The sequence below is a fragment of the Trichoderma citrinoviride genome (genome assembly GCF_003025115.1).
Source record: "Trichoderma citrinoviride strain TUCIM 6016 unplaced genomic scaffold BBK36scaffold_1, whole genome shotgun sequence".
NCBI lineage: Eukaryota > Fungi > Ascomycota > Sordariomycetes > Hypocreales > Hypocreaceae > Trichoderma > Trichoderma citrinoviride.
The window spans coordinates 980156-991568 of NW_020194709.1; the positions used below are offsets into that span (position 1 = coordinate 980156).

General features: G+C 53.6%; 3 protein-coding genes across 3 annotated transcripts; all 3 read right to left on the reverse strand.

Annotated features, from left to right (window-relative positions):
- Window positions 1-281: 281 nt before the first annotated feature.
- BBK36DRAFT_1164931 (hypothetical protein) lies at window positions 282-1827 on the reverse strand (the record flags this gene model as incomplete). Its single annotated transcript, XM_024894713.1, has 6 exons — window positions 282-651; window positions 721-882; window positions 942-1189; window positions 1254-1477; window positions 1549-1588; window positions 1645-1827. The coding sequence occupies 6 exons, from the start codon at window positions 1825-1827 to the stop codon at window positions 282-284; spliced, it is 1227 nt and encodes a 408-aa protein (XP_024753712.1).
- A 2032-nt stretch (window positions 1828-3859) lies between these two features.
- On the reverse strand, window positions 3860-5680 carry BBK36DRAFT_16074 (IMP-specific 5-nucleotidase; the record flags this gene model as incomplete). The annotated part of the gene is made up of 5 exons (XM_024897705.1): window positions 3860-4668; window positions 4833-5138; window positions 5219-5374; window positions 5505-5540; window positions 5656-5680. The coding sequence occupies 5 exons, from the start codon at window positions 5678-5680 to the stop codon at window positions 3860-3862; spliced, it is 1332 nt and encodes a 443-aa protein (XP_024753713.1).
- A 1349-nt stretch (window positions 5681-7029) lies between these two features.
- On the reverse strand, window positions 7030-11093 carry BBK36DRAFT_1155201 (ARM repeat-containing protein; the record flags this gene model as incomplete). Its single annotated transcript, XM_024893805.1, has 8 exons — window positions 7030-7199; window positions 7297-7420; window positions 7514-7698; window positions 7761-9622; window positions 9730-9914; window positions 10037-10503; window positions 10647-10725; window positions 11004-11093. 8 exons carry the CDS (start codon window positions 11091-11093, stop codon window positions 7030-7032), a joined length of 3162 nt encoding a protein of 1053 aa, XP_024753714.1.
- Between the last annotated feature and the right edge of the window lie 320 nt (window positions 11094-11413).

Sequence of the window (11413 nt, forward strand, 5' to 3'; positions counted from 1 at the left end):
CATCGTTAAGCCCAGGTATTATGTATTGCTGGCAGCCTTCCGATGCAGGCTTTCCAGCCGAGACGGCCCAGTATGTCGATCAGGGTCTGGAAAGCTGGAACTCCGACCCACCATTGAAGATTTTCAACGTGGTTGTTCCGGATGCCATGTCGAATAAGCTGTGCACAGACAGCATCGATAGAAGTAGGTGCAAGCGTCCCGGTCATCGCAGGTAGTTGCTGGATGGAAACTGCATGGGTATATGTGATGAAGTCGATGCCTGATCCACCGAGCCTCTAACATCACACATCTTGGTGCTGTAGATGGAATTCGCGCGTAATGACTATGCCGTTAGGCTGAGCAAGGTGTTCTCCTGCAGAGACATTTCCGAGTTCGATCTGGGGGCCGTCCGGCGACTCCTTAACAGGCACGCTGGCTTCCGAACCATTGTCTGTAAGACGCACAAACGGGTGTCCGTCCGTCTCGCGCGTGGTACTATATGCTCGGGAATGACAGGTCGAAGTGCCGAATCGGCCATCCCCCTGCCAAGTCCGGGGATGGTCACTCGGATGAAGGCTCATTCTCGGTGTACCGCTTGACTGCTTCTGCTGCTTCGGGGGAGTGGCAGACGAAAGGTTGAACTTGCCGCCGCTAAATTTGCGAATAATCGGCCTCAAGAAGGGTAGACAAGCTACAAGGGCAGCAAAGGATTAGTCACATGGCTCATTGAGCAGTCTCAACGGCAGCAAAGGCCGTTTAGGTGTACACATACCGCAGAAGATGGCTAAGTTGGCTTCGAGGACGGACCAGAGGGCAATATTGACGAAGTTCCAGGTAATGTCTGGGCTGGTCAGATTCCCCTCAATCAAGTAGTGGAACCGTACAATTGAGACGATGGTGACGCTGCGCGATGATCAGATATCCTGATGGTCATGGCAATGATGAGGTGCCGGACGACTTACAAGATCCCGACGAGGAAGATGCCCGCAAGGCCCCATTTTTGGCCCCTGGGGAGCTGCAGTTTTGCGATATATGGCAGAGGTAAGGCGAGCATCAGAACATCGGTGACGATAGTTGGGATTGCATTCCCATAGAAGAACTTGACCGAGTCCACGGTGCAGTCGTACTGGTCTGGCTGCAAAGGATGTGACGGACTGAAGCGATCCCACCAGGCACTGGTTGGCTGGCATTGGAAGATGGTAACGAGGATCTTTTGACGCTCGTTAGCAGATGTTTGGAAGATCTCTGCCTTCGTTCCCGGACAGGTAACTTACAACAGCAATAGCCCAGCACGAGACAATCAGGGCTAGGGTGTAGATGGGAATCTTGACAGAGTGCATAACTTTGAATGCGCGCCAGTAAAAAGCAAGGATGGAGAATTTGACACATGTGATGGTGACGAAGTATCCCAGCTCGGCGATGAACAGTCCGATTGCCCATGCGTATCGTGCGTCCGGCGGGCCGACCCAAACATGTCTGCCTAAGCCACGGCTCACGGCTGGTGAAGACAGTTAGTACCATGCTGAAGAGCAAGAATGAGACGGGCGTTGACTCCGGGGATTTACTGACAGTATACACCTATCCCAAACACATGCGCACAAGAAGGGACCTGTCAAGGCGACCGTTAGCGAGCTCTCCGTCTGGCCAGGGATGGGAAGTATGTACCAAGGCCGCAATGATGAGCCAGTCGTCTATCCACAGCCTCATCTTCCTCATGCGGCGGCATACAATGCGTAAAACAACGGCGGCAACGGCTAGAACCCAGGTGACTATAGAGGTTGCCATGATGGATGCCCTCCTGTCATCGTGGAGATTGATTCCAGCCGGGGGCGGAGGGAGCGCGGACATGGTAAGTGTAAACGATTGTGTCGGAATCCAGCTTTCGAAGGTCTTCGGGGTCGAATGAGAGGAGTGGCTCTCAGGGGAAATGGTTCGCTGGGCTGTGACCAGAAGAGCAACAGACAAATGAACGATTTGAAGAACCGGCCCCTTCAGCCATAACCATTGATACTGTGCAATGGGCTGCCTTTGGAGCTGAGATCTGGGAAAAGGAGTGTTCGAGCGCTCTTCACGCAATCCACCCCAGATCGCGGAGCTGTATCGTGATCATTTGACCGGAACAAGGCCAATTCCATGGAGCAAAAAGCGAGCAAAACGAAGTGCAGACTGACCACCCCATGATGGCCGTCGCCCGTCCCGTCTTTAAACCATCCGAACTCCATACCAGTCGTGTCCTAGGACCCAAAAGCTGTCCGCCACCTCGAAGGACGGAAAGAAGCCCACCATGAGCATTGGCTCGGCAGTCAAGAGATTTAGAGCCGCCGTCGGGGCTTGTCCAAGCTGACGCCCATTTGCGCCATGCCCGATTTTATTACGTTCCCCCACCCGCAAGCGCCATGTGTCAAAACCGAGCCGTGAGCTCCGTTTGGTTCGGCCCACATTGGCCCGGATCGCGTACGGTGAAGCGCATGCGAATGCCCAGGAAACGTCGTCGACCCAGCTGTCGAGATGCATGGCAGCCATACACTAAGGATTAGCTTGAGCCTGGTGGAATTGGCATCGGCAGAGGCCCCTTGGGGCCATTGGCGTGGCAAGCGTGGCTAGCAGGGAACATGCTGGGCTCGTCAGTTCAGCTGTGTAAGGGGCGGAATAGCGATAGAGACAAAGACGGTGGTGCGGAGATGCTTACGGTTCGCGAATTGGAATCTGACCGAACACCAGCAGCGGAACGTTTTTTCTCTCCGGTTTGTTAGAGAGTTGGTGGTGATGGATCGGCTGTGGCTCACTCTATCTTTCTCCTCGCCAAACCTTGGGGCACGTGATCCCTTATCGACTTCGGGGTCAACTGGGCACCTGCAACTGCTCCCGTTCAGTAATTGATAAGGGCACAGTCTCCCGAAGGGAAGGAGCAAGAGTATCTACTCTGCCTTGGCACTTGAGAAGCTCCGAACCAGCTTGCTTGAGAGTTCCAGCTGCTGGCTCTTGGTGAACGGTTCCGCATACCTTACCTTACTGAGCTCTTGAGCGGGTACGCACAGTACCTAAGCAAGCGGGTGATCAAGCGGTAGCCACCGCCACTAACAAATCCGAGCATGAAGGCGAGATATCCTGGCCTGGCTCGCGAGTCCAGTAGGATAGTTCACGACGACTCATGCGCCTCTGCCTCGTATCCCCACCATCGATCGACAACTTCCTTTATCCTGGGACGTCCTCGCCGCATCTCTGCGGCAATGACGAACTAGATCCACAAGGCCGGACGGCTGGGAAGAGAAAAAGAGGGAGAAAACGTGTGTATGTGGAGACGGGAGCTCCAGGGGCCGAGGGTTGGGCTGGACTGTCTCAATATCCGATCAGTTGGGCTTGCGGTGGGAATAGGGCGGTGGTCCTGTCAGGTGAGCAAGTGAGTTAGTATCCAGTTGCTTGGGCCTAAGGATTTGCCTACGAGTAATAAGAGACAAGCTAGCGCGACCATCATGCTCTTGCTAGTAGAGATCTGCAGATGAATCCATCTCGTCTTCTGGATCTATTCGCAGTAAACGGCGATAAACACCAGCATGCCCATTTCCGCCGATGTTGCCATGAGATCCATACTAGGACCATTGATCAGCGAGACACTTAATCAGTATGAATGATGAGAAAGCGAGAATTCCAAAGTCCACATTCGTATATCGTGACCGTAGCAAAGAATTGGCTAGAACAGAATTCTAAGCATGCTGGATATCTAAGCAGCGTTACTGGCATAAAACTGCAAAAGCATGATGCTTTCTCGTAGAGAAAGCTGAAACAAGAAGAACCGAACAGTCGTGCTCCCAAAAGAGTAAGGTTGCATTTTGCACAGGAGAGGGTTGCCTCCCAGGCTCGTCCCAGCACTGTTGCGGCCTCATGAAAGCTTCTTCTGCATCAAATCCGCCAACTCGTCCAGCAACTCCACCGTCTCCGCCGGGCTTGCGATCCATGCCGTGGTTCCCACGCTCCGCGCCTTGAAGTCGTTTGATCCCGCGCTCAGGAACTGATCACCCACGTGCAGTGTATTTTCCCCCTTGATCGCCGTCAATGCTGCATCGGCCCCAGTGCTTCCTCCGCTGCGTCTTCCGAACCACTGCTGGCAGACCGTCACACCCCAGCTCTTGTCGCCAATGTCAACAAAGACATCGCGGCCGCCATTGAAGGCGCAAAATGGAACTCCATGGCGACCCTGAGCGCCCTGGCCGGCCTGCTGCGAAGGCGCTCCAAGGGCACTTAATTCCAGGATACGCTGGACCACCAAAACCGTCTCTTCCAGACTCTCTCGTGCGATGCGGATCTCAGGAGGATTGGGAACGATGCCCACAGCGCGATCCTTTCGCACTATAATGGCTGGCAGATTCATCGTGCGAATACAGTCGCGGAGCGCTGATTCGGCCACGTCCAGCAGCGCCGCGATTTCCGCCTCTGACCAGGCTGCCATCTCCGGGGTGAGCCACGCGGGGCGAGGAACAGGCGCCAGACGGTATGGTGACGACGGTTCGTATTCGAAAAGATAATTGGCCTCACCGCCCATGATGACAATGTTCTGCTTCTGCACGGGGTCAAGATCAGTAGACGTGGCAATGGCATCGAGTAGGCCATGCAGACGTTCGTAATACCGATCCGCGGTTGTATAGCCAGCAGCCGTGACAATGCCGATCTTGATGTTCTTGCGCAAGAGATCTAGAATAGAAATAAGCATCATGATTCACAACGAGTCCCTGCACTTTCCTTCCCCACACCGCTCCCTTTCCTCTGCATGTGAGTCACAAAACCGCAAGATGGAAAGGGAAGCAGGAAGAGAGCCAGTGAACACTACAACTCCAGTCAGATAAGGCAGTGCGTACCTAGAAGTCGCGGTATGACGGGGCTTGAAGGCTCCAAGCTCTGTCCATCATCATACAGCGTAACATCACCATCAAACGTGGCCAGCTGAAGAGTGCCATTCGTCACAGCCATGATCTGGGCCGAGTTGAGCACGAGACGGACATCGTTGAACGAAGGAGCTACATATCGTCTCGACGAGATGTACCGCTTCCGGTCCTGGTACTTGAAAGCTGCCTCCAGGGGTAGCCGCGTGAAGAAAGGGCCTGCTGTGGGCACCAGCATTCCGAGCTTGGAAGGGAGCGCGCGATCACGCTTTTGGCGGGCGACTGTTTGTTTGTAACATCCAATCAGCATACACACAGAACCAACCAAAAAGCGGAAGAGAATAGAGGAATCGCCCCCTTACTGTGGTCATCAATCATCAGCTCAACGTCGCGCATAATCTCTGCGTAGCGTCTATGGGCCTCCTCGGCCATCTTTGCCACGTTGTTGTCATCGCCAAAGACTCCCGTCGGCTGGGAATAGAGCACAAACGGGACAGCCAAGAGACCCTTGATCCATTCTGACACAGACACCAAGGCCATGTATTAGCTCAGTGATTCCAGCAGTTGTTGTGAGCTCAGGCCTTGATCATGCAGCGAAAGGCTGATGTCTCACGGTCAAGATGATCCCCACCAGGAAAAGCGACGTACCAATGAACTGATCCCGTCTATGGGTCTTGAGGGCATCTTGGAGTCTTCTATCAGCTTCAATGGACTTCTTTCACCAGCCATGCTTCATATTCCATCTCGTGGAACGACACCAAGCGTGAGGGGAAGAATTGGAATTGTTGAGCAGACTTACACTCAACGCGGTACCGAGTCGTCATGGCTGGGCGATGAAGCAGGCAATAGTGTCGTCTTCAGTGGCCAATTGAGCTCGAGTAGGTGTCCAAGTAAGTATCCCCGGAAGAAATACAGAGTGTATCAGAGAGAGACAGAAAGAGAAGAGGGGAATTGAGGAGAGAGTTGCAAGTGAAGAAGAAGAGTAACAGGGTGTTACCAAGTCGAGGCGATGCTGGTGTCGTACAAATGTTGAGAAGTTGGGTACCTACGGTATTAAGGTTTGATGCTGTGCCTTAGGTAATGGAATCGATTGAGAGCATGTGCCCGGCTCCTAGGCCAAAACCGGTTGCCTGAGAGGGGCCCAGATGCCTGCCTTGTGCCAATTAGGAGCAGCTTCGCGCCCGTTTTGCAGCAGATGCTCTCCGGAGCTCCCTGTGTACGAAGAAGCGGGAGGGGGGGTTACTGGAGCTATTGCGGTAAGGTACGGTGAAGAGTGGCTACTGCGGTCGGAGCCCGCCGAGGCGGTTGCTGTCGCTTAATTGATGGGGCTTATCGCTGCTGGTAATCAGTGCGATAAGACACCTGACGATAAGTCACCAGACCTCCTGTCTGTTGTTGATGTCTCGATTCCTTTGTCCTCAAACTGCTCCTGAAACTCGACAGAAGGGACCTATAACTGCCGTGTAAGAGTGTATATATGTGTTTGCACTAACCTAAGGGTCCCGGGTACCAGAATGCGGAGGGAGCTACCTACTACTACCTTACCTTACCTTACAGAATACCATTTGTGTATTCTTCTGTATACCTAAACAGCCGCACATCAACACCAATCTGCCAATGCCTATGTGCTCTTTCAATTCGGCCGCAAATCACCAGCCTGCGCCTGAGACACAGTAAAAAAAATTTGAACATGAATTCCCCATCCAAGAACTTCCCTCTTGCGCTGCTGCTCGGATCCCAGCAGCCATGATTGCCATCCTTCTGCAACACTTACCTCGGGGTACCAAGCCCTTATTTCTTCTTTGCCTGGCTGCTGTTCCATCAATAACCGTCTCCATCATCAGCCATGTTTCCACCGTCTAAAAGCCCCTTTTGCTTCGTTTGCCTCCGCAGCTCCTCCATCACCCTTGGTTTCTTGTTATAATTTTGCAATTTTTTTTTCTCCTTTCTTTCTATGTTTTCTTTCTCGCCTTCTCTCCCTTTTCGCAAATTCCTGGCAGGGGGGGATATCATCAAGTTCATCTTCTCATAAATGGGAAAGCTTGCTCGTCAAGAGGCCCTGTGTGGCCAGAGTACTAGCCTTCGCACAGCAGCGGTTGTACAAGACGTCCTTTCATCCAATTCCCATCTCAGAGCGCAAGGCGTTCGCTTAAAATCGGTGGGCACGGTACGATTAGCCGCTCGCAGTGCCGTGAGGAGAAATCATTTCGGCCTGCTGAGCTTGGGCCTGCGCTTGGGCAACTTCCTCGGCCTTGACAATGATGTCTTGGATAAGAGATTGCTCTTCAGCAGAGAGGTGACCGGCGAGACTGGAGTAGAACTGGGGTTGTTCTTGTTGCAGTTCTAGAATGGGGGCATCATTGGTTAGCAGCAGAAACAAGGTGCGTTTGTGCTCCTTCGGCACAGACACGGGGTAAATCAGTCGTGTCAATCTACTCACTTAGCAGCGTTGCCCTGAAGAGCTGGTACGGTTCGATCTTGTCGAGCGGCGACTCGAGGAGCACACTGTCCTCTCCTAGCTCCTCTTCTTCATCATCGTCAATCACGCGACTGAACTTTTGGGCCTGGATCAAAGCGTATCGTTAGTGAATGCCAAAAATGGAGCCAGGTTTGCCTCTGCTGAGAACACCGTTTGTAGGCGTCCTTTTCAGACTCACCTCCTCATTAAGGAACTCGAGATAGGCGGCGCTTTCGTCCTTTGTCTCCGCCTGCTCCTCGTCGCCGGCGGAGCCCGGATCTTCATCGTCGTTCCATGCCACGTCTCTCTCGTCCCACTCGTCTTCGTCTACGTAGTCATAGCCGGCATCCAGAGTGAAGTCGTCGCGAAGGGCATCCTCACGATCTGTTTCACAAACGGTTAGCGTCAACGATATATTGCACATCGGGAAAGAGGGGGATTCCTACTGCGCATGGCGCTGGGCAGTGTCCGGAAAAGTTCCGTGATGCCCTGAAGCAGCCGCGGCCATCCAACAGAGATACTGGCGGGCACTTGGTCGTGGTTGAGGCCGAGAAGGGCGGAGATAGCCACAATGCAGAGCTTCTTGTCGTGCACTCTGGTGAAGGAGGACATGCTGCCGAACCATAGGCTGAAGAACCTATTCGTCCAGCCGTTGGTCTCCAGTACCTGCAGGGTGAGCACAGGGTTGTAGTGTATAGCGTTGATGACCATCTCCATGAGGTGGATCTTGTAGCTCTTAACCTTGACGTCCTGGCCGGCCAGAATGTTCATGGCCATGTTGATGAAGCCTTCAACGCAGCTGTCGATGCTGCCCCGGAGGCTAAGCATCATGGCCTCGGCCAACTTGCAGGCGCAGATCCGCTCAACGCCGCCCTCCACGGTGTCAGAGAACATATCGGCCACCATCGAATAGAGGGCCTGGACATATTCCGGCTTCTGAACCAAAGCCGGCGCGCCGTATTGGACAAAGTTGTCCAGCGCGGGGAGCATGTCTTCGAGGTAATACTCAGCCCCTGCCTTGAAGGTGGTGTGGATCAGCTCGAATGCCTGCCACATGTTGGGGGAGATGCCCTTGGCGGCAAAGGTGCAGCTGTCGATAATCTCAAAGGCCTCGTTGTACAGATCGTAGAGCTTGTTCTCCAGCGTAATGCTAATCACTGGCATGAGTACTGCTTCGATGTGGAGAAGAACATCCGGAGTGCTCTCCAGCGTAAGGATGAGCGTTCCAATAGTCTGCAAAACACCGAGAGCAGTTATACTCTTGTCATCGTAGTCGCTGTACAGCTCGCCGTCGTCTCCAGCCTTGCTCTCCTTCTCCAGCAGTTCTCGGACGATGCGAAGATAAGTATCCCGAAGCTGCTCGCACAGGGCAACGGCGAAGGGGGTCAGCTCGGTAGCGAACACCTCAACAAAGTCTTCCATGACATTCGCCAGGGCATCGATATCAGCCTCGTTAGCCAGCTTCAGCAGCTGCTGCATAATGGTGGGGATGCTTTGCTGCATGCTTGTCCGGATCACCTCGTGTCGGATCAGGGGCTGCAGCGCAAGGGCGGCAGTGACACGAACGGGAAGAGCTGGGTCTGCCATACAGTCAAGGATGTTCCGGTAGATGGTCAGCAGGTTGTTCTGGTCCTGGAAGTTGAGCTGCTCGAATTTCTCCATGGTGTCACAGGCTCGGGCTCGGAGATATCCCAAGGGGCTGGTAAAATCAGGGAAGACGTAGCGGACGAGGAAGTACTCGACCTGATCGGCAATGGGACTCTTCTTGCCGAGAATAACGGGAGCCAGGGTTCCTATCATCCGGAGGGCACCCTCCTTTGCAATATGGTTCTTCTTATCGTCAGGAGATTGCTCATATTCGTTGACGACCGCGTTGACGAATTTGAGAATCTCAAAGACCTCCTTTCGGCGGTTCTTTGTCAGGTTGACCAGGAAGTTTGTGGCCGCAACGTCGGGAGCAGACGCCTCCTCGAAGTAGTTGAGTTTTCGGTGAAGGTACTCCTCCGGTTCCTCTTCGAATTGTTCAACATCCTCCGGCGACAGACAGAGCACGGGAAAGACAAAGTGGGTCACTAGGTTCGTCAGGTGCGGCTTCAGATGCACCCACATCTCCTTGGGCCGTACAGACTCGTCGAGGAAGACCAGGATGTAAGAAAGACACGGTCGACTGAGCCAGGAAGTCTTGGCCACCCATTTCTCGATCTCCTGGAGGTAATGCTTGAGGATCTCGGGGGCGATAGTGGTCGTGAAGTTCTTCGCGAATTGGACGGCTCCGTCTTGTTTGCCGGGGCTGGAGGGGTTTCCGTGCCTAGAAGAAGACCTGTTAGCCAGATTGCTCGCATGCCCTGTTTCCCCCTTCAACCAGCGCAAAGAATGGTAGAGAGAGGGAGGCAGTCTGCTGGTCGCATGTTTTACCTGATGAAAAGACGGTTCAGGTTGAAGTACGCCCACTTCTTGGCCTTCCACCAGTGATGTTTTTCGCGGTCGGCCACCTCACTCATCATAACGGAGGCAGGGACAGCCTTGGAAACGGTCTGAAGGAAGACGGTGCACCAAGCGATGTTGACTTGGTCCTGTCGCAAGTACGGCGAAAGCTCGAGCTAGATGGAGGGCAGGAATGTCAGCTCAAGAACGTGGGTTTGATGTGGATTCACCCCTCCAAAACGACAGAGAAACAGCTGACAGGGGTTTGCAGGCGATGGGAAGGAGGATTTGCTCATACCCAAGTGGCATGTTTGTACGCCTTGAGAGCCAAATGCAGCATCTCGCTGGCCTCGTCGCTTTCTTGATTCACCAACTCATTGCAGATGGCCAGAAGTCGCGGGAATGCTGCTTCGACAATGTTGTCGAAGTGCTGTCGGTCCTGGCTCTCGTTGGACTTGTACCTGAAAGCTCGGCAGATGGCGAGAAGGCACTGCAGGCCAGCCAGCGCGGAGTTCGGGTTGTTGGTATTTAACAGCTCCAGAGTGAATTCGAGGAATCGCGGCCACCGGCTGGGGAAGTCACACTGCAGGATGCGTTGCAGGACGGGGATCAGCTGCTGGCGGACGAGCCCCTCGGAGGAGGCCAAGATGGGGACCAAACGGTCTCGAATTCGCGCTTTCTCATCTTCGGCTATTGAGCTTTCGGAGGGAACGCCTTCGGCCTGGTACCAGGAGCGGTTTACTCGGTTCTTGATGTAGATGACAGCTGTGAAGAAAATTGTTAGAGACCTTTTGCCGTACATCCCTCTTCCACTTCCCCCAACGTCTTCCTTTGTTTTCCATGTCTCCCGCTTGCGATCCGAATCGTCTTCTCGTAAAGGCACAGGAAAGGGGGCTGCGACGACGTACTGGCAAGGCGAACACTGGAGTCCTGCTCTGCTTCCAAGACATCAAGCAGGCATATGAGGAAGCCGGCATGATCCTCGACCTAGAACCAACGACACGAAGAAGCGCATTAGCATAGAAATCCAACCATGGTGTAGAAAGTCAAAGGCGATGCTGTGTCTGTTGGGACGAGTGTTTCAAAGGATGGCAGTCACTGCGTGACTCCATCGTCTCCTTTTCCTCCTAAATCTTGTATATCCTTTCTTGATCCTTTCTTCTCTTTTTTTTTCCCTTTTTTTTTCGTCGCCGTGGTATTCACGCTTCGGATGGCGGGCGGGCGGTGGCTGTGGAGGGACGAAAAGACGGCTTTGGAAAACTCACCTGCTTCAGCTGCAGCTCAGCACGTCGCCTGCTATCGGCGTTTGTGTCCAAGCTGGCCGCGAGCAAGGCCCTGACAGTTGCAAAGTCCATATTTCAGGGTATAAAGAGGAGCGGACGACAACACAGAGGGGCGTCGTTGTCGTTGGCGCGGAGGAGGGTAGAAGAAAGGCGGGCTCAGTTGAACAACTTTTTGGTGTTAGGTTGGGAGGACCCGATGGCGGGGCATCTATCCAGCACCAGCTGCCCACCCAGGATTAAGAAAAAAAAAATTAGAAGAGCAGGAAAAAAAATTTAGATCAGAAAGAAAGATTGGGGCGATCAGCAGCGACAACAACGCGACGATATGAGATACCGGCTCTGGACAAGACACACTGCGCAGGCTGTCTGGAGCTGACGCAGAGAGACGGATG